The sequence below is a fragment of the Penicillium daleae genome, assembly GCF_028827525.1.
Source record: "Penicillium daleae strain IBT 16125 chromosome Unknown utg000009l_segment0_segment0, whole genome shotgun sequence".
In the NCBI taxonomy this organism is placed as follows: domain Eukaryota; kingdom Fungi; phylum Ascomycota; class Eurotiomycetes; order Eurotiales; family Aspergillaceae; genus Penicillium; species Penicillium daleae.
Genome location: NW_026623157.1, coordinates 2956038 through 2978960, shown reverse-complemented (window position 1 = coordinate 2978960; position 22923 = coordinate 2956038). Strand labels below are relative to the sequence as shown.

The 22923-nt window shown below is 52.0% G+C and overlaps 10 protein-coding genes across 10 annotated transcripts; 6 read left to right on the top strand and 4 right to left on the bottom strand.

Moving 5' to 3' along the window:
* Positions 1–289: 289 nt before the first annotated feature.
* N7458_012226 (uncharacterized protein) lies at positions 290–4366 on the top strand (the record flags this gene model as incomplete). Its single annotated transcript, XM_056915608.1, has 4 exons — positions 290–363; positions 504–691; positions 764–4219; positions 4332–4366. The coding sequence occupies 4 exons, from the start codon at positions 290–292 to the stop codon at positions 4364–4366; spliced, it is 3753 nt and encodes a 1250-aa protein (XP_056760362.1).
* A 1587-nt stretch (positions 4367–5953) lies between these two features.
* N7458_012225 (uncharacterized protein) lies at positions 5954–6569 on the top strand (the record flags this gene model as incomplete). The annotated part of the gene is made up of 2 exons (XM_056915607.1): positions 5954–6144; positions 6314–6569. The coding sequence occupies 2 exons, from the start codon at positions 5954–5956 to the stop codon at positions 6567–6569; spliced, it is 447 nt and encodes a 148-aa protein (XP_056760361.1).
* A 467-nt stretch (positions 6570–7036) lies between these two features.
* N7458_012224 (uncharacterized protein) lies at positions 7037–7501 on the top strand (the record flags this gene model as incomplete). Its single annotated transcript, XM_056915606.1, has 1 exon — positions 7037–7501. The coding sequence occupies one exon, from the start codon at positions 7037–7039 to the stop codon at positions 7499–7501; it is 465 nt and encodes a 154-aa protein (XP_056760360.1).
* A 1492-nt stretch (positions 7502–8993) lies between these two features.
* On the bottom strand, positions 8994–11033 carry N7458_012223 (uncharacterized protein; the record flags this gene model as incomplete). Its single annotated transcript, XM_056915605.1, has 4 exons — positions 8994–10181; positions 10242–10409; positions 10477–10733; positions 10832–11033. The coding sequence occupies 4 exons, from the start codon at positions 11031–11033 to the stop codon at positions 8994–8996; spliced, it is 1815 nt and encodes a 604-aa protein (XP_056760359.1).
* A 307-nt stretch (positions 11034–11340) lies between these two features.
* Positions 11341–12588, top strand: N7458_012222 (pseudouridine synthase PUS4; the record flags this gene model as incomplete). The annotated part of the gene is made up of 2 exons (XM_056915604.1): positions 11341–11374; positions 11441–12588. The coding sequence occupies 2 exons, from the start codon at positions 11341–11343 to the stop codon at positions 12586–12588; spliced, it is 1182 nt and encodes a 393-aa protein (XP_056760358.1).
* A 424-nt stretch (positions 12589–13012) lies between these two features.
* On the bottom strand, positions 13013–14157 carry N7458_012221 (EBP2 family rRNA-processing protein; the record flags this gene model as incomplete). The annotated part of the gene is made up of 2 exons (XM_056915603.1): positions 13013–13299; positions 13365–14157. 2 exons carry the CDS (start codon positions 14155–14157, stop codon positions 13013–13015), a joined length of 1080 nt encoding a protein of 359 aa, XP_056760357.1.
* A 267-nt stretch (positions 14158–14424) lies between these two features.
* N7458_012220 (heat shock factor-binding 1 family protein) lies at positions 14425–14796 on the top strand (the record flags this gene model as incomplete). The annotated part of the gene is made up of 3 exons (XM_056915602.1): positions 14425–14484; positions 14543–14642; positions 14708–14796. The coding sequence occupies 3 exons, from the start codon at positions 14425–14427 to the stop codon at positions 14794–14796; spliced, it is 249 nt and encodes an 82-aa protein (XP_056760356.1).
* Positions 14797–15225: 429 nt separating this feature from the next.
* N7458_012219 (protein disulfide isomerase family protein) lies at positions 15226–16399 on the bottom strand (the record flags this gene model as incomplete). Its single annotated transcript, XM_056915601.1, has 2 exons — positions 15226–15800; positions 15877–16399. 2 exons carry the CDS (start codon positions 16397–16399, stop codon positions 15226–15228), a joined length of 1098 nt encoding a protein of 365 aa, XP_056760355.1.
* A 493-nt stretch (positions 16400–16892) lies between these two features.
* On the bottom strand, positions 16893–19582 carry N7458_012218 (MKT1 family protein; the record flags this gene model as incomplete). The annotated part of the gene is made up of 7 exons (XM_056915600.1): positions 16893–16982; positions 17040–17232; positions 17295–17526; positions 17589–17835; positions 17894–18826; positions 18919–19499; positions 19576–19582. The coding sequence occupies 7 exons, from the start codon at positions 19580–19582 to the stop codon at positions 16893–16895; spliced, it is 2283 nt and encodes a 760-aa protein (XP_056760354.1).
* A 1270-nt stretch (positions 19583–20852) lies between these two features.
* Positions 20853–22257, top strand: N7458_012217 (uncharacterized protein; the record flags this gene model as incomplete). Its single annotated transcript, XM_056915599.1, has 6 exons — positions 20853–21023; positions 21088–21147; positions 21233–21286; positions 21342–21358; positions 21415–21565; positions 21634–22257. The coding sequence occupies 6 exons, from the start codon at positions 20853–20855 to the stop codon at positions 22255–22257; spliced, it is 1077 nt and encodes a 358-aa protein (XP_056760353.1).
* Between the last annotated feature and the right edge of the window lie 666 nt (positions 22258–22923).

The window sequence follows — 22923 nt, the reverse complement described above, 5'->3', positions numbered from 1 at the left end:
ACTTGTTGCCCACTCTTCGAAGATTCGACAGGACAACTGGACTGTACAAGTGAACCCTTGAGACTACACTTGATTTCATATCCATCCTGTATTCTCATTGTTCGGTGCGACAGTGTGCCCGTTCATTGGGGAGGTTGCCCAATAGTTGGACCGTCCAAGTCCAGACTCTCCTCCCCCCTTCTTTCCCTTCTCTCTCCCCTCCTCCTTCTCACCTTCAACTTCTCCCAATTCCCAGATCGCGACTGGTCTTCCAAAGCCTCCCCGGCACGCTCCTCATGCCGTGCGAGCCATGTCTCTCAATGGGCTAGATACTCCCACCGTCGTCGAAGCCTACCAGAATGCCCTGGCCGACGCGGGCGGTTGGTAAGTTTGCCCTTGTCACTCGAGGAATGCTCGCGAATCTTGTCTCCCCTCCTCCCCCTTTGTCGCGCGCTCCGCAAATTAGCCCACTCTCGAAGACAACTTCTTGATTCTGACATTTGCCATCATTCAACCCGATCTAGGTTTCTATTACACTATACCGCACGGGATGAGGTCGCCCTCCTCGATCGAGGAACCGGTGGGGTGCCCGAGGTGCGCAATGCCATCGACAACTACAACGAGACTTCGCCGCTCTATGGCTTCTTGCACTATCGCAGGAGGAAGGTCATCCTGCGGTACATGCCCGAGGGTCTCTCGCGGCTCATACTAGGTACGACCCAGGCGAGTGTGCGACGAGGTCCTAGGATCTGTCACTAACCCGATGTCCCTCCTGTTCTTCTAGCGCGGAGTAATGTCCAGTTCCAGTCTGTCCTCGACAAGTTCACCCCCCACGATACGGTTCTTCCCCTAGCGCAGGCATCCGATTTGAACGAGAGCGCCTTATCATCCGCTTGTCTTCTCCATACGGCCTCCGGATCGATCACGTCTTCGTCCAGCTCGCTCCGGCGCCGTCGATTGATGGAGATCACCGAAGATGCGGAGGAAAACGGTACGAAGGAGGAAACAAAGGGTCAATCGGATTCGCAATCGCAACCGCAATCGCAACCTCCTCCCAGGCCAGAGACAAGACAACGATCGGGTAGCCAGAGGTCGGAAGCTACCATTGTACCACCACCACCACCCTCGACTACCTCCCCTGAAGTCGAGACATCCTCGCCCGATCTGAGGCCTCCACCTTCGCGAGCAAGTTCCCGTTCACCTCTCTCACACGGTAGTCAGAGTGAATCGCACTCTAGTGCCATGTCTCCAACATCCCCTCGATCTCCGGAATCCGTCACTTCGGAGTATTCACGATACAGGAACATCCTGGACGAGTTTCCTCGCCCGTCAGAGGAAGTTCGTATGTCAACCCAGTCTGCGCGACCCTCATTGCGTGATCTGGAGCGCGCGGCTGGATACACACCAAAAGTCAAGCTAGGTCCTCGTCCTGCAGTCGACCAAAGTGGACGGCCACGCACGTCAGGAAGCTCCCGTAACCCCGATCAACGACCAGTTGCCTCAATGCCAGCTGGCATGCGTCCGTCCTCCCTGCGGAAACCCCCCAGCATCACCGACGTCCCCCGTCCCCGATCTCAAGGAAGCTCATTTGCATCCAAACCCAGCAGTCGAGCACCTCCCATCCCGCCCTTGCTGGTTCCACCTCCGTCAATTCCCATTTCGAGACCGCCGCTCTCTCCAGGTGCCAAGTCCTTGGGTGCCCTCTCTACGTCGTCCGGCCTAACTCCCGAAAAAGAACGCTTGATGAAAGCGTTGCAGCAACGGAGAAAGCAAATGGCCAAGCGGGCGGAGCAAACGAAGAAGAAGCAGGCGATGCCTGATGTAAAGGAAGAGGTAAACACGACGACGAAGGAGTCTGTCCAGAGCGAAGAGGGAAATACGGAGAATATTGATCTGGCCCAGCCAGCGAAGAGCCCTAAAATTGAGGCTGAAACACTACCGAAGCTTGAAACTAAGCTCGACCCAGAGAAGACGCAAGAAAGTCAAGCTCATGGAAGCCTTGCAGAACCGCATGTGGTGGTTCCCGAGGCATCCGCAGCACTTGAGCAGCCTCGCGACCTGGCTCCAGGCAGGCCCGAAGAGGATGAACCTTCAGCTTCTTCCAAGGCACTAGTACCTCCAGCGCTTCATTATAAGGCAACTATCGAGTCTGAAGACAAGCAGGCCCAGGCCTCTCCCGAAACGTCAAGAGTTGACCCGGAATTGATTACCGATGGCCCGGTCTCTGATTCCGAATGCCCATCTTCTCATACCTCGGGCCCCAGCGCTGACACCACATTTTCTACTGATCGCGCCGAGACTCCTTCGGAGACTATCAAGTCCGAGACACCGCAGACCTTCGTTGAAAACGAGGTCCCTGAGGTTGAAACACGCGCGGAGCACGCGGTCTCCACAATTTCCGACCCTATTGAGTCTAAGGACGACCTAGTCCCACCTAGCGCCAACGTTCACGTCCCACTCAACAAGGAGGCCACCGACGTCCCAGACACGACGCCAGAACTGGAAAACGCGTCTCCTGCGCAACAGCCTGAGATCGTCCCGGTCCCGGTCGTTGACGAGCAATTAGAGCAGGCTGCCACCGAACAAGCTGCCACCGAACAAGCTGCCACCGAACAAGCTGCCACCGAACAAGCTGCTCCTGAACAAGCTGCCCCCGAAGAGGCTGCCCCCGAAGAGGCTGCCCCCGAAGAGGCTGCCCCCGAAGAGGCTGCCCCCGAAGAGGCTGCCCCCGAAGAGGCTGCCCCCGAAGAGGCTGCCCCCGAAGAGGCTGCCCCCGAAGAGATCCCCGAAACAGTCACCATCCCTATTCTTCCTCCGGTGGAGTCTTCCCCTAGCCCCCTAGTCGAGCCTCCGGCGGTCGCGCCCGTTTTGGTGTCTATCGAGCCTGTCCCTCAAGACGAGACCACGCCTGAGGAGCTACAAACATCGAGTCTGGCACCCGCTGTTCCCCCCTTGGACCAAAGACGCAGAAAACACTTGGAGCCGATCCAAATCCCAACGCAGGAGTTTTCAGACGACGACCCTCTCCTCTCGGATGATTCTTTTATGGAGGAATTAAGATCAGCCACCGTGCAGGAGGCCAGACCGGTTTCGGTCAAGCCTCCCAACGGTGGGGATCTGTCTTGGAAGGGTTCCCGGGCTGTCTCCAGCCCTTACATGGCTTCTCCATCGGCCATGCAAGCTTTGGCGGTGGGCCGATCTGTGTCGAGCTCATACATTGACAACGGGCCTCCGACTCCAGTGCTCATGGCCAAGAAGATCAATGTCTCTTCCGGCATTTCGAGCCGTATCAAGGCATTGGAAAAGTTCTCCAGCCGGGAAGGCACGTCTTCTGGTTCGACTCCGGTTCCTGGACCGTCCACTTCTTCCTCGTTTGAGGAGCTGCGCAAGCGCGCGTCTGTATCGTTCCCGAATGGTACTATTCCGGATTTCTCTCGAGCTCCCAGCGTGAATCATCATGAGACCCGCCCCGTCTCTGCCGCTAACCGCCGTACAAACTCGATCTCTGTAACGGCTCGCATTGTCCGTGATACCAGTGTCTCTCCAGGCTCCTCTGGTGTTGAGCCGTCTGAGTCTGATGTCCTTAACCTTCAGGCTAGTCCGCTCACAGTGGAGCAGTATGAATCAACGGACGATGTGGTGGCCAAAAGCCAGATTGTCGAGTCTACCGCCCCTCGAACGGAGGACCGCAGTATGTCCATGTCATCCGCTGGGTCGAACCGCCAAGCTACGCCAGTCTCTCGTCCTGCAAGTCGCCTGTCACTGTCTTCGCGCGCCAAGGCCGATGAAACTCTCCATTCCTCGCCACCCACAGACGAGAAAAAGGGCTCCCGCGCCTCTCGTTTGATGCGTCGCATGTCGTCCATCACCTCGAATTCCCGCCGCAGCATTATTGGAGCCTTGAGCCCGCCCGTGAAGGAAGAGTCTGCCGTTTCTCCTCTGAGTTACTCGACCATCTCGACATCCACGTCCCGTCACACCCTCTCCGAGCCCATCGAAATTGGCGAAGTTAACGTCCAGTTCCCTGAAACTCTCCTCTGGAAGCGCCGATTCATGCGCATCGATGAGGATGGCTACGTGGTTCTCACTCCCGGTACCAATGATGCTAGCGCTCGCAACATGACCAAGCGCTATCACTTGACCGAGTTCCGGACTCCTTGTCTCCCCGACGAGGATATGCAGGAGTTGCCCAACAGCATTCTGTTGGACTTCCTGGACGGCAGCACGCTACAGTGCGCGTGTGAGTCACGACAGGGGCAATCCTGGACCCTGCAGAGTAAGTTCGCTCTTTACTGTTCTTGTGTGGATAGTGGTATGACTGTTGAATTTACGCTAACAATCTATCGCAACAGCTCTTGTCGACGCTCACAACGCCTATCAGCGATGATTCCATCTAGTAGTGGCCTCTCTAGATAGGATTTCTCCGCTATCTGCATCCTTTCACTTTTCGCTTCTGACCTCATAGATTTGAGGCACACTTATCATCGCATCATCGTCGTCGTCTCTGCGTGCATTACCTGCCTTTCCTTGACTCTCAATTTCATTTTTCTTTGGCCAGCTGGCCCTTGTGTCTATCTGCAACCCACATATCATTTCCTATCTCTTCCCACCATCGTCATTTCCCCATTTTCCTGTTCTCACTTTCTCAGTCTCTGACCTCCAATCTCTCTGTATGTGCGTGTGATATATGTGACATGTTCTGTGGTATACCCCCCTTTCCAAGTCAAAAAGCTTCTTTCGACTTTTTTTCTTTTTCTTCATCTCTCCAATCCCTTCCTTGTTTTGAAGCTAAGCCCATCCTCCGTGGATGGTCAAATCAACTTCCTACATCTGGTGTACAGGTGAATACAACGCAATCCTCCTGGTCGTTGCAACATCTTGCATCCGCCATGACTGGCGCGGAGTTTGTGTTACCACCTCCTTTTCTCCTGGTGTGTTCTCAATAGCTGCATGGTATGTGCATAGAAACTCTGCATTGCATTTACTTTTCCATTTCCTATGCTCAAACGTAAGCTATTCGTGCGATGGGACTTGTCTTTTCGCCATCTCTATCAACCCAGGTTACACATTCTTCGACGTTGCCGACCTTGCATGCATGCGCCTCTTACGACTTGGGACACCAAGAGGTCTTTGATACCCCAAGCCGCGTATTGTACAACGTTGAGCGTGCAATAGATAATCACTCAGAGATTCGGGAATTCCCTCGCACAGAGCCCCTGACATGGTTTCTTAAGGAAGAGTAACTCCCGTATCGTACTATACCTACGTAAGAATCGCTTGACTCGTGAGATCATCAAACAATTTCTTGGATATTTTTCTACGAGCCTCCGCTCTTACACCCACCACAATGAATATGTCTATGGCTTATGGCAACTACACAAACGGCAAATCTCCTTTGACAGTGCCACTGTCCCACAAATCCGAGCTTCCGTGAACTTTAAAAGTAAAAATATAACGAGGAACAAGGTAGAAGGCACAACCTACTCTCGAACCCGGTAACTCGACACAGTGCCGCACACCCGTATGTCACGGGGCATGCTATCCCGTTGTACATTGTAATTGATCCGTAAAGGCTTGCCAATGAAGCAGTGTGCCGATGCCATTGCAACACTGCGCTATCGATCGAATCAAAACATCCATGTCGCAAGTATCGGGTTTCTGCGCCCTCATGGCTTGGTCCCGATGACGACACCTGGTGCCGAGGAGGGGAATCATTCGATGAACTCAGGACCGGCAATTGTGTGATGAGTACCTCTTTAATGGTATTTGTTGGATATGTGCTGGTAATTGATTAAAAGGGAGTCTTTTCGCTTGAGGGATGTATAAAGCGGCCCTGCGGTACCGACTTCATCGCTACATCATCTATCTACTACCAGCTAATAATGAGTGTATTGAGTCCTCCATCAGACTTGTAAATTGTCCCTGCAAAGCAATTCACTAATTCGATTCTCGGGGCTCACCATCAAATCCTACAATGTTAATTATCAGTCTTTTCTCGTCCCTTCTTCCTCTTGCGAGCATCGCCCTCGCTGGTCCAGTCAAGCGTGCCGAGTCTCTACACATTCGGAACTTTTTTGTCGAGTATGCCAATGACGGTACGGGGGCACTGCAATTTGCGCTACACAGTTCCGTGACGGGGCTCAATGATGAATGTGTCCTTACATGGTATGTTGTCCGTCCTATCTTCTTCCATCTTCCAGACACAATTTCCAATTCCTCATCAATCCTCTTTCACTACTTTGATCTCCTTCACTTTGAGAATCTAACCCATTCCCAATTTCAAATCCATGCCTTGAAAACAGCGGGTTGAAATAAACGCTGACCCACAAAATAGGAGTACCACAAGCGACATCCAGCCCGGCCTCGCGATGAATAAATGCCTCAACAACAACTACGAATTCGGCTTTCGCTACGGCATTGGTAATATCGAGAACTTTGTTCTAGCTATTCAGCGTGTGAATGGCACGCAGCGCGGATATGAAGTAATTAGTGCTTATGCAACGTATCCGACTTGGATTTGTACGAAGAATCCGGCACCGGGCTTGCAGGAGCGATGCAAGTGGATAAGGGTACTGAATATTGACTTTTAGAAATAACCATCGTTAATTAGCTGAAGATTTAGACAATATTAGTCCTTTGTTACCTGTCGGTTTGGATAGAGTCTTTCCAGACCTTAAGAGTCTGACTGGCCATAGTTTGACTTGCAAAATCTCCGGAGTGATCAATAAACAGCCGTAGATGGGCCAAACTAGTAGAGCTTTGGAAAACTGATCATTGACGATAACTGCAAGGGACGTGATAGTTTCTCTTGACCTTCTTGGACTGTGAGAATATTTCAGACTACCGATAGAGTACAATCCCTTTGGTTTACTCAGAAAGTGAGTCTTCGAGGGACTGGAGTATTGTACCTCTCAAACTTGCTTGCCTGCTCTCCTTCTCTTTTCTTCGCAAATCCCTCGGTGGTCCTTATATTATCTTTCTTTCCTACTTCCGGACTATCGACAGCGTTTTTGCAGTTCCTATCAGTCCCGTTGGTCTCACTGACAAAACAGGAGGCATGGGTAACTGGGAAGACCTTGACTTTGGTGAACCACAACCGCGGCAGGATAATATCGACAAATGGGAGCGAGCTGTCAACGATAATAACCCTTCAATTCTCACTATTAAAGATCGTCTAAGAATGCTTCGACGATGGCCCTTGCAAGACGCCAAGTATTTCTGCAATTTCTACGTCGGATTGACTATCGGTGAGCTAATTCAGAAGGCCGCCGGGACGGACGACATTACCGAGACTGAAGCGATTATAATTCTCAATACTCCTTTCGGCGATTGTATCCCCGAGGATCAGAAAGAAATGGCGAATCAGTCTCGATGGTCGCAAAATACAAAAAAGAAGTTCCATGATGCCTTTAACTTGGTTCTCACCGAGATGGACGCAGAGAGGAGAGCGCGTGCAAACGCCGAGGTCGCCTTTGAACGGGTCAAAACTATCAGGAGGGCTGAATTGAAGAATTTCCTCTAAAGATGATCTCAGAAATATTACGGGATGTAACAAGTTATCATGGGTCAAGGCGCTCGAGAAACACCTTAAGCAGCAACCCTCGTGGGGATTTGTGTGTATACGGACCTCATTCGGTGACGAATCGGCGTGGTTGAAGTTCAAAGAGTTTTTTATTCATGCTATAGAATCTGCACTAGTTTTTCCTCGAAATTTCCCGTCTATTGGGCCTCGATGGAAGATACAGTGGGTAGAGAACTCATCGACGGAAGGTGCCTCCGCAATTGATCTTTTTGGGTAAGTTTCCTCCCTATCAGAGCAGACTTTCTTTTTCTCCTCTTCTAGGGCAGATCTAGAGCACTTCGCTATAAGCACTACTAACTGGTCTTCTTAGCTTCTTTCGAAGCTTTCGTGGCGAGAATTAAGTTGAACCGAGCCTTCGCCATGATGCATTCCTATACGCCAACACTGAAGCCATAGACTCAGCGATCTCCTCTCCCATCATACCCTCCCCTGCATTCATAATGGCCGCAGAGGCAGCCTATGATGGAAGAGATATGGATCTTCCATTGCGGCACCGTGGCTACGCTGGTTCCGTTCGAATTGCCATCCCACATGTTTACACGACTTTTTGAGCGCGGTTAATCCCAGCAGAGGAGGATCAGCAGGGAAGGACATCGGAATCAAGCATGCGCCATACCTGGGGAGACGTTTTTGCAAAACCACAAATACCGCATGAGAAAACCTATCCAATAAAACCTTTTTTCATGGGGTTCGCACTAGGTTAACAGCTCCAAGAGTTCTTCAGAATCTTTGAACTTGAAATGCATCCGAACAAATAAAGTAGATCGAAATTATCTTCCGTATAATACAGATGATGCAATGCGCAGATGGTAGAATTTAATACCGCCGAGGTGAATTGAACAAAGCATTCGAGAGGTTACATACGGCAATCCACTTCGATGACTCTCTGAGATACACTGAGCATTGGGGCTGGATGGTTCCTACCAGACACGCGCATGGTGCCTTGGTGCTAGAACAGGGACATGAAGAGACAACTCCGACGTATGCTGAAGATCTCGGACTTGAGGGCACAACATCACTCGCGCACGCCAACATCGCAACAACGTGTGGGATCTCCCTGGCTATCACGAGTGCCTTGTTCACTTGGAATCGGTGGAGGTGATTAGTTCACCTTCTGTTCCGGGAGCTGGTCACTTCCCGAGGCGGCAATGTTACTGCCACCTAGATTACACTTCTACAAACTACAAGTCAAGCAAGGAGGTACTGAATCATCAAGCTCAAAGGCGAAGGTATCATTTCAGCATAAAGTATAAGGGTGTGGAAATCTGCAGACGTCGTTAGGACTGTATTCACCCCGAAGACGTGAAGAAGGTACATACAAATTCCAACATCAAAGTCAGCTTACCAAGCTAGCCTTCGGGCAGTATATTCGTGTGATGTCGTTTCGAAGTCGGTGCATCATGATCTTGAAGGCAAGTTCATGACCATCGTCTCAGGTAGTGTGACCATTTACGTCATGGTCCTGGTCCTCAGAGTGCTGACCATTGGGTAACGACACAGAATCTCCATTCTGAGTTATTTCGGAATGTTCTGTGGTCCCATTTTGTTCCCCATTCTCCGTACTTGTCGGATATTTTTCGGGGAAAGCAGAACGCATCTGCGCAACATGCTGGTTTAGGAGGTATTGCATGAGATTGGTGACGGGCATTGTGGTATGCATCCGTCGTTCAGCTTCAATGATCTCAATGCGCATCTGTGCCTCCCAGTCATGTTCGGTGGCATGTGCCTCGATATCTTCCTTGCGCTGGTCACCCTTGGTCGAGATAGTCTTAGAACACCCCGGCATGCGGCATGACCAGACATCTGAGATTTTATTCAACTCGGCCAGAGGGTGTGACGTGAGGATATCTCCTTTCATGTTGGTGATAAGGGATGGGGTCTGAGGAGGTTCAGACGAGAGAACGCTCTTTAACAGGGATGAAGCAGCGGAACCAGAACTGGGAAGAAGGGAGCGGCCCCGAGACTTTGCGGTGGCAAGAGGTGTTCTTATCAGCTCATGACCGCGGGACTTGCTAGGGGTATCGAGATCTTCCATATCTTCCATAGGCTCGTCCTCTTCCTCGGCGTCGCTAGCATCGGACTGTACGTCCTTGTTGATAACTGCGTTACGGTGTCGTTTCCCCATCACCTTCCCAGAGACAACAGAGTTCATCTTGGGACGCAGGACCGACTTTTGTGTGTGACCCAGGTGTTCATCGTCGCTAGAGTCCTCGATGGGCTGTAGTGGTGTAAGGAGCCCAGGAGAGAGTGTACTATCTTGGGTAGCAGCGTGTGTAAGCTCTCGGTGAATCACGTAGCGAGACCACCGGAAGCCAGGAGTATCCTCTTCATCTAGCCGCTCGACCACCGCACCCGCTCTAGCGGCAATAATCTTGCTCGCATTCTCCCGGCTGAAAGAATATCGATCAGCCAGACGTTCTGTTAACATATCGAGATGTAGTCGGCGCTTTGCTAGATGACCCTCTTCCCTCAGATCCGTTATCATCTGGTAGATAGCATCGATTTGTGATTTCGCTATCACAGCTGGATCATGCCGGGGCGTTGATGCTCCTGTCTCATTCTGCGCTTCTTCATCCTCGGACTTGTTTGATTGCTCTTCCATGAGCTCATTGTAGACATCCTGCGTAGACAGCGAGTCAGCAAGTCAAGTAGAGACCGATCGATTAATGCAGAGACTCACGCTAAATTGGCGACGAAGGTGAACGAATACATTTGTTTTCTTCCAGTCTACACCGCCATCATCCTCATCGGCTTCCATCATACAGCGAAGTAAGAATGGCGCGTGTTCGGCAAATACTTCCGCTGATTGCTCTCTAGTCTCACAATCGCCGTGCGTGTGAAAAACGTACTGGCCGGGATTAGTGGTCAGGACAGAACGCGCCGAGTCGGCCCCTGGAAGCAATATAGGAACCCACCTGCTCGCACAAATTCTTAAAAGACGGATTGAACTGCTTCTTGCCGTGCTGGTATCTATCCGTGAGAAAATACAGCATATCGACAGCCTGGACCATGCGGCTAAAGGTCGGCACATAGCCCTTGGCGGGCGAAATATTGTACCAGCCAGCCTTGCCAGCCACCCAGAGCTCAACACTGCGATCCTCAGTTTGTCCATAGGCGTAATGAGTGACATCATCAATAATGACACGTTTCGAAGCGGATTCGGGGTCGAGTACTAGACGAAAGACACCGCAAATGTGAGCAACACGTTCAACTCGAACTGATAGGACGCGCCTTGCGATAAGCAGCGCAAGCATGTAATCGAATACGCACGTAGGTGGCTCTGGTCCTCTCTAAGCTCCAGGCAGCCAATCACCTGGACCGGATTTCGATCTGTGGCATCGAGAAGATTCGCGTAGAGCATCTTCCCCGGCCGCAGGACCTTGACGTCGACCAGATCGAAATCCGGCCAGTCATTCTCGTCGGTGATGGAGGGATCGATGGGACGAAGGACGGTATCTTCGCGGGCGCTCATAATTGGGATGGCAGCGGGGGGATCATGGCGGTTCGATTCAAGGTGGGGGAGGTTGTCAAAAGGGACTTCGAGACCTCTTCGACACAGAACGTGAAGAACGTGAAAGCAGGTTGGGAATCTCACGGCATCAACAGTTGAAGGTCCCATTGATGGGCGGTAAGTTACCGATACCCGGTCATACCTTATCGATAACCCTCGATACCGCGATTAATTACTTGCGGGCTCGGAGCTCGACCCTTTTTTCCTCCTCCAGCTGCAACAGCGACAGATGCCATTCCCACGAAACTTTCGCTTGTTTCGCACCACGATGTCGGGAGAGAAAATCTTCGAGGGCTGTTTCGGTATGTTACAATGCGCAAGAATAATACAATCCGTGTTCGTCTCCAATTGACAATTGACCTCATTAGCCGTTCACAAGCCGCAAGGTATCACCTCGGCCGACGTCCTCCGCGACCTCCAGCGCCATTTCAACCCCTCCAAGCTTTTTCAACCATGGATTGAGGCTGAGAAAGCTATCCGCAAGAGAGAGAGCAACTTTCAGAAGAACCGCCGCCGCAATAAGAACAGGAAAATCGAAGTGAAGATTGGGCATGGCGGAACGCTAGATCCGCTCGCAACGGGCGTGCTGATCGCCGGTGTAGGCAAGGGCACCAAGTCGCTGAATGACTTCTTGGCGTGTACCAAGTCCTACGAGACGGTGGTTCTCTTCGGTGCGGAGACGGACACGTATGACCGCTTGGGCAAGATCGTGCGCCGGGCGCCATACGAGCATATTACCCGGGAGGCGGTTGAGAAGGCTCTGGACCAATTCCGCGGAAAGATCATGCAGCGTCCACCTATCTTTTCGGCTCTGCGAGTCGAGGGAAAGAGGCTATACGAGTATGCGCGCGAGGGCAAGATGCCACCGGTCGAGATCAAGGCACGGCCTGTGGAGACCGTGGAGTTAAAAATTGTGGAGTGGTATGAGCCCGGCACCCATGAGTACAAGTGGCCCGAGGAAGAGATGACTGGAGACGAGAGGATCATTGCCGAGAAGCTCCTCGACAAGGAGGCTGAGGTGCCGTTGGAAAGCGAAGCTGCAGACCAAGAAGCGTCTTCTGCTAAGCGGAAGACGCCGCCTGCAGCGGACTCGCCCAAAGAAGAAGATCAGGAAGCTGCTAAGAAGCAAAAGATCTCAGAGGATAGCGCCGCCCAAACAGCCGCACCTGAGCCTGCTGCTCCGGAACCTTCCACTGCAGATGCCCCCTCCGAGCAAACGGATCAGCCTCGTCCCCCGCCCGCCGCAGTCAAAATCCATATGACCGTCACCTCGGGCTTTTACGTTCGGTCTTTGGCACACGACCTAGGCAAAGCCGTCGGTAGCTGTGGTCTGATGAGCGAGCTCGTTCGAAGTCGCCAAGCTGAGTTTGATCTGAAGCCCGAAAATATCCTCGAATACAAGGACTTGGAGCAAGGCGAGGAGGTCTGGGGTCCCAAAGTCCAGAAGTTCCTTGAAAATTGGGAAAGCAAGAGGGCTGCTAAGGCGGAGGCGGAGGAAAAGGCGAATTCTCAATAATGAAAAGTTGTGATATCGTGAGGCAAAGCAAGGGAGCTTGGGTTTGTACAATAAAGTGCTGCATCATGCAGCTAGTCTTTCATGTGAATTAAAATAAGCCTCCGTATTCCTCTCGATTGGCTGTCCAAGCTCCATGCATGAAGAATTCGAATTCGCACAAGGATGAGGACGAGTTTCATTTCGCGTATTTAATCTAGACTTATATTATCCCCAGTCTCGAATTTCAGGCAAAAGACCATAAAAGGGTAATTCAATTGACCATGTGCAGATGCAGGGTAAAATTCTAGATATTACAGAAAGCCATGGCGGGACATCCACCAGTAAAATTTTTGTTGCGCCTGGCGCCATCATCATCCTCCCTTCTCAAAAAAAGACATAACTTGCACAGCCAGTCCACTCAGATCACATCCGAAAAAGACTAGCTTTAGGAACGACCCTTGGCCGCAGCCCGCTTGCTCTTACCGGGCCGCTTGGACGCGCCAGCCTTCATCTTCTTTTGAGAGAAGCCACGCAGGTCACCGGTGGACCCGGCATCACCGCTCTTGGAGAAGCGCTTCTTACCACCGAAGCCGTACTTCTGGTCGCGCTTCTGGCGCTTGGCGTTAGGGCCACCCTCGCGGTTGCGCCGCTCGGGCTTTCCTGATTCCTCGATGGCGACGTCGAAGAGATCATTAGCGTCGTCGGTAGGGGCAGACGAGTCAGCCTTGCGCTCTGTACAGCAAGAAACGATTAGTTATTGTTCCATAGTTCTGAAAAGTCTGGGGTGTGAAACGTACTTTTCTTCAAGGCAGTGATTTTCTCAAGGGTATCACGCTTCTCCTTCGCACGCTGCTGCAACTTGGCGACCTGCACCTGCTTGCCGAACTTCTTGAGATCACGCTGGCGGCGCGCCTCGGCAGCAGCCTTCTTGCCGGCTGCCTCCTCGTACAGCTTCTTCTTAATCTTGTCCATGTGCTCGTCGTTCTTGACCATTTCGGCGAAGTAGTCACCCGGGCGGGTGAACGGGACACCCTCCTTCTTAAGCAGACCACGGGCCTCGATAGCAGCGGCCTGACAGACCTTGTAGAAAGCCAGCTCACGGTTGAGGTCGTCATTGGGGTCAGTCACTTCAATCGGCTCTTGCGACACTAACGAGTTGTGCTCGGAGAATGGGGTGTTCTTGGTGATGAAGGAGATGCGCTTGAGGGAAGTCTTGATGGCGGCAGAATTGTTGATGGTAAGACGCTGGTGGATGATCACATCTTCGCGCTCGTCGTCCTCGAGGTCTGATAGTGGAATATCTTCCTCTTCATCTTCCTCGTCCTCGTCGTCGTTCTCGTTGGCTTCGTCTTCCTCGTCGTCGTCTTCCTTGACATCTTCAACCTCGTCCTCCTGCTCAACTTCCTCGTCGTCCTCATCCTCCTCAACAATTTCCTTCTCTTCAGGCTCCTTGCCGGCTTCTGTGCTGGTCTCGGTCTTCAAGGCTTTGCGCTTCTCAGCAGCCTTGACCATCTTCTTCTGCTTCTCAGCATTGTAGTCCCGGCCTCGGTGGGCATCGAGCGTTTGAAGGAGCTTGCTTCGCTTGACCATGGTGCCTGTTCTGAAGGGGAATGGGGGTTGGTAACGACGGTGAGGAAACCAGCTGGGTTGATGCTACGGGATTTTTTTGAACTCGGATCAGACCTAATCAGGTTAGCGCGACGATAAGGCACTAAACGGGGTTAGTGCGTGTCGGTGGCGGAATAATGGATTGATCCGGCCTTATCGACAGGCTGCTCCATGGTTGCTTGCGCCCGCATCCTATCCCGCAGGAAAGTGAGATCAATACGCTACTCCTGTTGTTGTTAGCTGCACATCATGGCTGAGGAAGCCTCTCCTGAGAAGATTACTGCTGAGGAGTCTTTTCTCTCACAGCCGGTAAATGCTGCATATCACTTCCAAACGCTGAAACCAAATCTCAGCTAACCAATTATAGAACTCCGATGCCCAGGGTCAACTCACTGCAGCCGTCGACGAGCTCCTCGACCAACTCCAAAGCAAATTCGATAATGTCTCGAAGGAGGTGTTTGGCAAACGTTCGTTTGTCCCTTATCGTCACAGTCCAAGTTAACTATTCCATGAGTGACTAACCTCCTGCCAGTGGATGACATGACCCGCCGTCTCGATGAACTCGAGGCCTCATTGACGGCATCGGGAACCGAGTCGGCATCCGCGACTCCCACCAAATAGCGGTCGACTCGTTTATTGTACACAATATGGCGTTGCATTCTGTTTCTCGGCTGCGCATACAAATGCTGCATCTTCTACTGCCACTGCTCGTATCCTTACCTGTCAGGCCAGCACTCGTCTACAGGCCCGTGCTGTCCCGGCTTTCGTTTGAATGTTTTACCAAGATACCCTACGTCTCAAGAATACAAAATTTTCCAGCAGAAATCCCATATCTTCAAGCTATGAATCTATTCTCGTATACAGATATCTAGGTCACCATGCAAAGAAAGACTCACCCGGCTGCATTCGACGTGTCTCATTTCATACAATACAGCGAAAGAAGATACATATAATTTTCGAACGATCCATCACAGGGTGCATAGCATAGAACGGGAATAGGGTTTCCAATCCCAATCCCCGCCATGCTCAACGATTCAAGACGAAACAAGCTTACAGCTCATCCTTGGGCTCGTCGCCAGCAAAGGCACGCAGGATGTTGCTGCGCGAAACAAGATCATCAAGCTTCTCAGGAGCAGAACCACCCTTGCTCAGGACCTTAACCAGACGAGCCAGCTCCTTGGAGGCATACTCCTGGTTCTCGCTCAGCTTGTCGGCAACTTTGACGTAGTACTGAGCGTACTTGTCCTGGAGATCCTTGGCAGCGTTCTTGATCTCGGTGGCGAGCTTCGCAAAGTCCTTGGCAGGCACGTACTCGGCAACCAGCTTATCCAGGACAGCAACGGTGCCAGCCTGACTGTTCAGACCACCGCCAACAGCGCGGTTGGAGCCAGTCTTTGTGTTCAGGAACTCGATGAAGCCCTCCTCCGAGCGGGCGCCGGAGTAGGCCTCGGGCTCGGTGGAACCCTTGGGGAAGAACTTGATAGTAGGGTAGCCGGTGATGCCCTGCTCCTTGGCCAGGGCGCGGGCGTTCTCAGCCTCGGCGTCGACCTTGGCGATCACAATGTCAGACTCGAGGGCGAAGTCATGGGCAACGGTTTCCCAGATAGGAGCGAGAGTCTTGCAGTCTAGACAGATAGAAAGCGCGAAATCAGTTAACAAGTACATCCAATGAGACGGAGGCAATAGACAGGAGCTACTCACGGCCACACCAGGGAGCAGTGAAAGCAACCAGGACATTCTTGTCACCACCAACAGCAGTCTTGAAGGTAGCGTCGTTCAGGAACTCAACCTGGCTGGCCTCCTTCTGAGCACCACGCGGCTTAATACCAGTCTTATCGGTAATCCACTTGGACAGGCTCTCGAGATCACGACCACCCTGGTACTCCTCCGGCTTGTCACTCTTGCCATCAAACCACTTCAGGGTAGGGAAGCCCTGGACGCCAAAGCGCTTGCCCAAATCGCGGTGCTCATCGGCATCGACCTTGGCGACGGTGACCTTGTCCTCAGCGAACGCAAAGGTAGCAGCGAGCTCCTCGTAGACGGGAGCAAGAGTCTTGCAGTGGCCGCACCATGGGGCGAAGAATTCGACGAGAGCGGGCTTGCCCGACTTCAGGACAACCTGGTCGAAGTTGCTGGGGATCAGGTCCGTAACGGCGGAGCTGGCGTTTGCGAAGCCGCTGAGCGCGGAGAGGGCGCCGAGCAGAAGGAAGCTCAGACGAGCCATTTTGAAGTGTGTTTTAGTAGCTTGGATTTAAGCAATTGAGGGTACGATCAACTTCCAGGAGGCGATAGGAGGGGAAGTTGAATGACGAGGTCCACGGGGGTTCTTTGGCGCTGATGACAAAACATCCCCGAAGAGGCCAAGTGGTTTCGACCCGCACGCAGATCACCGGCGGATTACAACTACGGGGTGCTCGGATCCATCTACTGTACAATTGACTCCTTCCTACGGACAGCGTAGTATTACACAGCACTTGAATGATCTCTTATTCCCCGTAAAGGAATATTTGCTTCTTTTCCTTTATTACTAGAGTAGTAATACAATAGAGAAATTCGCCGATGGCACATCCTCTCATGTAGCAATAGTTCCTGCAGGTCGAGCTGTCCTAAGAGAGGAAACTCAAAAGCGACCCGCATACATATAGGCCCGAAAGTTCCCTTTGATAATCATGAGTCTGATAACCGATGTAGCTCTGCTAGCAAAGTTCTCTTGTCTCTCATCGCCGTTCCGCTAACCACTTGTTAGCATCATCCCACAGCTTCGCCTCCTTGAACTCCTTGCTCGCGTTCTGCGTTCCCTTGTAGACCTGTATAGGAAGATTAGCTCACATTCAACAACTCCAAGAAATACAACAGGAGCTTACTGCATCCCACAGCTTGAAAGCCAGGTCCAGATTTCCGGTGAAGCTTTCGCTATGCTGGAACCATTCCTTGCCCTTAGACTTAACCTCCTGCCGAGCTTCGGGGGAGGTGGGGTTTGCTTGCAGAGGAAGATCATCCAGATAGGTACGCACAGCGATACCAAGACCACAGTCATTATCATCAATGAAGGGGAGCCTGGGACAGGATTAGTTGAATCTTGAAATTGTGACCAGGAGGGGTATACAACGGATACATACTTCACTGCCAGCTCGACCCAGTCCTTACGGTCTCGAGAAACCTCGCCACTCAGTAGTAGACTCGCCAGTACGATCTCAATGAGATTCCTCAACGAGGTGCGGACTTCAGAAACCAAGGAGCGGTAGCAAAGGAGTTGTCGGCTTAAAGGACCAGAGTATCCAATGGGCTTGTGCTGCAACTTCGCGATGCAGGCCACACGAGACACCAGCATATTGAAGGTCTTGTCCTCCTCTGCAGAAGCAAGTCAGTCTCATCGGCTAACATACCCTCGTGTATTCCAAAGAAAAACTTACCCGAGCCTCTCATTGGACCGCCGGAAACATGTGAGAACCAGTGCTTAGTGTTGAGAAGGTTCATACGAAGCATTTCGATGGCAATGAATATAGCATCCTCCAGATTGTCGGTAGGATCCACAGCCGACAGAGCTTGCTCCAGGCACTTGCCCCATGCAGTTAGGTTGTGCTTGTCGTCGACGTATCCGCGCAGCTGCAAGAATCGCCACATAACGTTTGAAAGTATATCCTCTTGCTTTGACAAGACCTGTAGGAGACTGTTAGCTACGTGAAGAGTCACAAATCTGCCTGGAAGTTCAACGTACGGGAGTCTCTCTGGTCGCGAATGTCTTTGCCACGAATTCGGAGTTGTTCAAACTCTGGATGGCGAATTTGAAGGATCCTCGGGGGGCCTGCAGCTTTTTCACATCCTCGGGGAACTTATCACTGGAAATTTTCCAAGCTTGAATGGTCTCTTTGACTGATGGGAGTTCCCTAAGGTTGATCTGCCTCTCTTCTGAGTTTTCATCAAACCAAGGTCGAATGGTGATGACTTTGGTCTGGTAGAATCTGTGGAGGCAATTGGCCAGGAGACCAATAGACTGTGCGCGGATTGGAGTCAGAGTATCGGCAACGAGTTGACGGTATACCTCGGTGTCTTCGGTGCCCAATGGGAGCGAGAGGCGTACTTCGCCCGATGTGAGGAAATTGGGAACATCCCGGCCAAGAACGCCCTTGGACAGGTAGAAGTACAACTCCTCGGGGAGGCGCAGGCCGATGAGCTCATGCATATCCGACGACGTATGTTCCTGGTCCATGGGACCAACGCGTCCCTCGATATCAATAAACACATGGTGCTTCACAACCAGGTACGCCTTCTTGTACCGCCTCGTATAGTCGAGTTCCTGCATACGACGTTCGTCCTCGAACTGAGCGCACAGGGTCAAAGCACTTCGGCCGGCGGCATTGAACATTGGCAACGCATCGCGAACGGTGGGGAGCTTTCCGGGGAAGGCAGGGTTCTCGAACAGCGGGAAGGATCGCAGGAAGGGTGATCCGAGGAGTAAGCAGAAATCTAGGAATTGTTCATTAGATAGACGGCCCAGTTCTTCCTGGAGAGTCTGCTTTGTGAGCCATGAGAATTGCGCGGGCTCGATCTCGATGCGAGTCACCAGCTTATCAATGTCAAACATCAGGGTTTCGGAAGGTCCGTAAACGGCATCGATCACGGGGTTGGCGCCACGAGCGAGGTAGGCGAGCTGCTCGGATACGCTGGGTCAGTTCCGGGTATCTCTCTGCGACTCTGACGAGGAAGAGTCGCAGCGTTTCACTGGAAACACTGAGTACTCACCTGCGCACAGGCGCTATAGGGTGCCACCATGAAGGAGATGCCATTCTGGAAGAGGATCCGCTGCAGGAACTTGTAGAGGGTTTCCGGGGGTGGCGTCCCTGAGGTATCATCGTCAGCGTCGACTAGGGCCATCGGCGGGGAGGCACAGAGAATCCTGGGCGGTAGCGAAGGGGACCAGATATCCGACATCTGGGCTAGGAGTGTGGTCATACCGGCATTGCTGAAGGCATCCACGACTTGATCCGCTTGTTGCTGGTCGTAGAGCTCCCAGGCCTGCTCAAAGGAGCGTACCATGGCGGACTGGTTGCGAGGCTTCTCATCCTGCTTGCCGAAATCCAGGCCATTGAAGACAAAAATGCATCCAACACCGAGACTCTTGAAGGTCTGCAGCTCCTTCTCGATGTTAGCTTTTAGGGCGAAGGGAAAGCCGCCTAGAGCGCCGAGCAGGGCCTCGCGGGTCGACTGGTTAACCAGGTGTTGTTGGATGTAGTGCGACGCATCAAGACCGATGACCGCACCCTTTAGCGCGGAGAGAGGGAGGGACTGGGTGCGGCCCACGGTCCATTCGTCGAGAGGACGGACTAGTGAAGAAGGTCCCAGTTAGCGACCTGGGTGGAGGTGGGATCGAGGGGGCTTTGGCGGCTGGCTTGGACTCACTCGGCATGATTGTGAAGCTGAAGGGCAGAAAGCGCGGCTAAACGCCGAGCATTGAGGCCCTTGAAAAAGCGTGAGAGGGGCGAGGGGGGAGGTTAGAAAGGACGAGCGGGCAGATCGGAGGGAGTTGAGGTCGCGACGGAGTTGCGAGATGACGAGGGGGAAAAGCGGAGGAGGCACAGCTGGCCAGTGTTTTTTTTTTCTGACAGCCAACATAGAAACTGCACCACCCTTTTTGCTTGTCACATCAAAGCGCTTAGTCCAAAATTGGATTGGAGATCTAAGCTAGTCTGGTTCCATCGACTTGTACTCATTTAGGCGCATACTATATCTGCTCTACGTAGTCTTAGTATTTGTTCCACCGCGCGGTGGGCCCATTCAAGCTCAAGTCTACCCCCTGGGCAGTTGATCGCATGCAGCATCAAAAATGTAGAAATTGATCCAGATTAGACTTTGTAGGACAACTATCACTGGTCGTCTATGAAAGGTTCAGGTCAAAATGCCAGGTCATAGTTTAAGCAACATCTCTTCAAGATTGAGTTCACCGACCTCCACCGCCAGATATATATCTCGTGGAAAACGGCTGGACTCGCACCAGATCTACCCCGCCTATACAACTTATTCTAGACTATGACATTTGAAGACTGTTCATGACTTGGAGCCCCTCCAGGGTGGAATTGGACAGCTCGACTGTTCCAGAGCTTAGTCGCATTGCCCTGACAACAACTTTGTCAATGTCGACTCTGCCCTATCTCCCTCAATTCCTTCATCGTGTTTACCCCAAGATTAAAAGAGATTAGAGGAAAGCAATGCCAATGGAGGTGTCATCAGACTATGGGCACCAACAGTCGCAAGCTATCATGAGATAGCTGAGATAGCCTAGGGCCGGCACTGTCTGTACCTACCAAACTGTGCCTAGTTCATGGCGGGGTTTCCTTCTGCACGTCGGATATCGCCTGTGGGCGGAATCCACCCTTGGAACCCAAGACCCATGGACAAATCGTCTTGGGCGACGCGATTAGTCGGTCGGTTAGTCCATTAATCGGGCCAGCGATAACCAATAATCTCCTTGGTAATGCGCTGATACGCGATGGGCCCGATTTTTTTCTCAGGTAACCGATATCTGCCCCCTCCGGGCTAGCGTAAACCGCCTTCCCCCCGCCCATCTATATAATCTCCGAATCTCCAAGACAGCTCCCCAACTCGCTCCACTCCACATTTCCGAATCTCATACATACTCCCATCACCTGGGTTGGTTTGGTATCAACTCCATAGTCAACATGGCAGATACTGCGATCCCGATTGAATTGCCCGTCATCGACATCTCCGATCCCCATGACCCCGCCGTGGGGAAGGCCATGCTCGATGCGGCAGCCAAGTATGGCTTTTTGTACGTGAACAGCAAGGGCACGGATTTCGCGACCGAGGACGTGGACCATGCTTTTGGTCTTGTATGTATTTCTCGTTTCAACTTGCAATGCAGAATTGGGATAGCATATCTAAAAGTCCTTATAGTCGAAAAAGTTCTTTGCGTCTCCTGCCGCGGAGAAGGAGGTTTGCCGCATCACGCCCAACGTTAGTAGTGGCCCTGATCCATGCCCATGTCCAGACCGTTCATAAACTGGCTGTTCAAGAATTACTAACTCTTCATACCATCTAGAACCGTGGCTGGTCTGGCATGCACACGGAGACCTTGGATCCCGAGCATCAGCGGGTACGTCAGAGAAATGCACCTGGGATCCATTGACTAGACTAATCATGTGGTACAGACCGGTGATTTCAAGGAGTATGTAAATCTGCACTCAGATGATTTGTCAAGGCACCCATTAACGACTATCACAGAGCCATGAACTTTGGCGACTTCAAAGATGGCAAAGCACAGCAGCCTCTCCCAGCATCGCTGGCACCCCATGAGTCAGAGATCTACGGCTTCGCCCAACTCTGCAACAAGACCTGCACCAGAATCTTGACCCTGCTCTCCCTGGGTCTGGAAGTGAGTTACCAAACCCTCTAAAACATCTTCGTCCAGAACGGTACAAGCATACTAACCATTGTCCACAGATGCCAAAAGACTTCTTCACCACCCGCCACGACCCCAGCATCGGACCCACAGGTAGCATCCTCCGCTACCTCTACTACCCATCCATCTTCTCCCCAGCAACAGCCTCCTACAAGCACGACAAAGACGTCCGAGCCGGCGCCCACTCCGACTACGGCAGCATCACCCTCCTCTTCCAACGGCCCGGCCAGCCGGGACTAGAGATCCTCACGCCAGAGGGATCCTGGGCGCCCGTGCCCATCATCCCCGGCAACAAGCCCGATGAATTCCCCTTCCCGCCCATCCTGGTCAATATCGGCGATTTACTGAGCTATTGGACCGATGGACTGCTCAAGTCCACCGTGCACCGGGTGGTGTTTCCGTTGGAGGAACAGCGGAGCCCGAACCCGCAGGATCGATATACGCTTGTGTATTTCTGCCATCCGGTTGATACGACGGAGTTGGTGCCGGTGCCGAGTGAGATTGTGGCCGCGCACCGGGAGAAGACTGGTGGTTTGAAGGGGGATGGGGCGGTTGGATTTGGAGGTGGTGCGGGGAGTTTGGAGCCTGGGAAGAGGCCGTTGACGGCGGCGGAGCATTTGGAGTCCCGGCTGGCCGCGACGTATGGGTTTACCAAGGAGGAATAGAGTAGAGTTGACGATGTGAGAGATCAGGAAAGAGAGATGGTGTTTACTTATTCTAAAGTGTATACTGGGAGGAAAGATCATATCAGATGCAAATGAGTTGATTCATTCAAAACGATGGTGCCAATGAGTGTAAGAAAAAACGCCGCTGCCGTGGAGGCAAAGTGCACATAAACAGAACAAAAGGACCCTCCAAAAGACGTAAATTGGCATCATAGATGGGACTGCACAAGGGCAATGCTTCGACTGGGAGTGGGACCCAGTCGAACCTTTCGGTAATGTTGCCCATCTACTGACATAGGAAACTCGTGACAGCACAATTAAGTATGAGGAAAGATGAGAACAACCGTAGAGTGAATGAGGCGGGTAAGCCTGGTAGATCTGAGGAAGGAGCCCCCCTGAAAGATTGGGATCCATCGTGAAACAATGTGAACAAAACAACCGATATACACTCATGACAGGCTGATGAAAAGATATGAGTAAGGATGCAGTGTGAGAGGAGCAGCTGTTTGATGTTGGTGGTGCCCCAATCATTAGCGCAAAGACAAAAAAAAAGTAGTCGCAATGGTCGAGGCAAGAGCTGTTTGAAGAGACGAAGTAAAGCAGATGAAAATTCAAAACATGTGGAAAAATAGGTATCTTAGGGGGTGATGTTTGTCGAATTGGAAA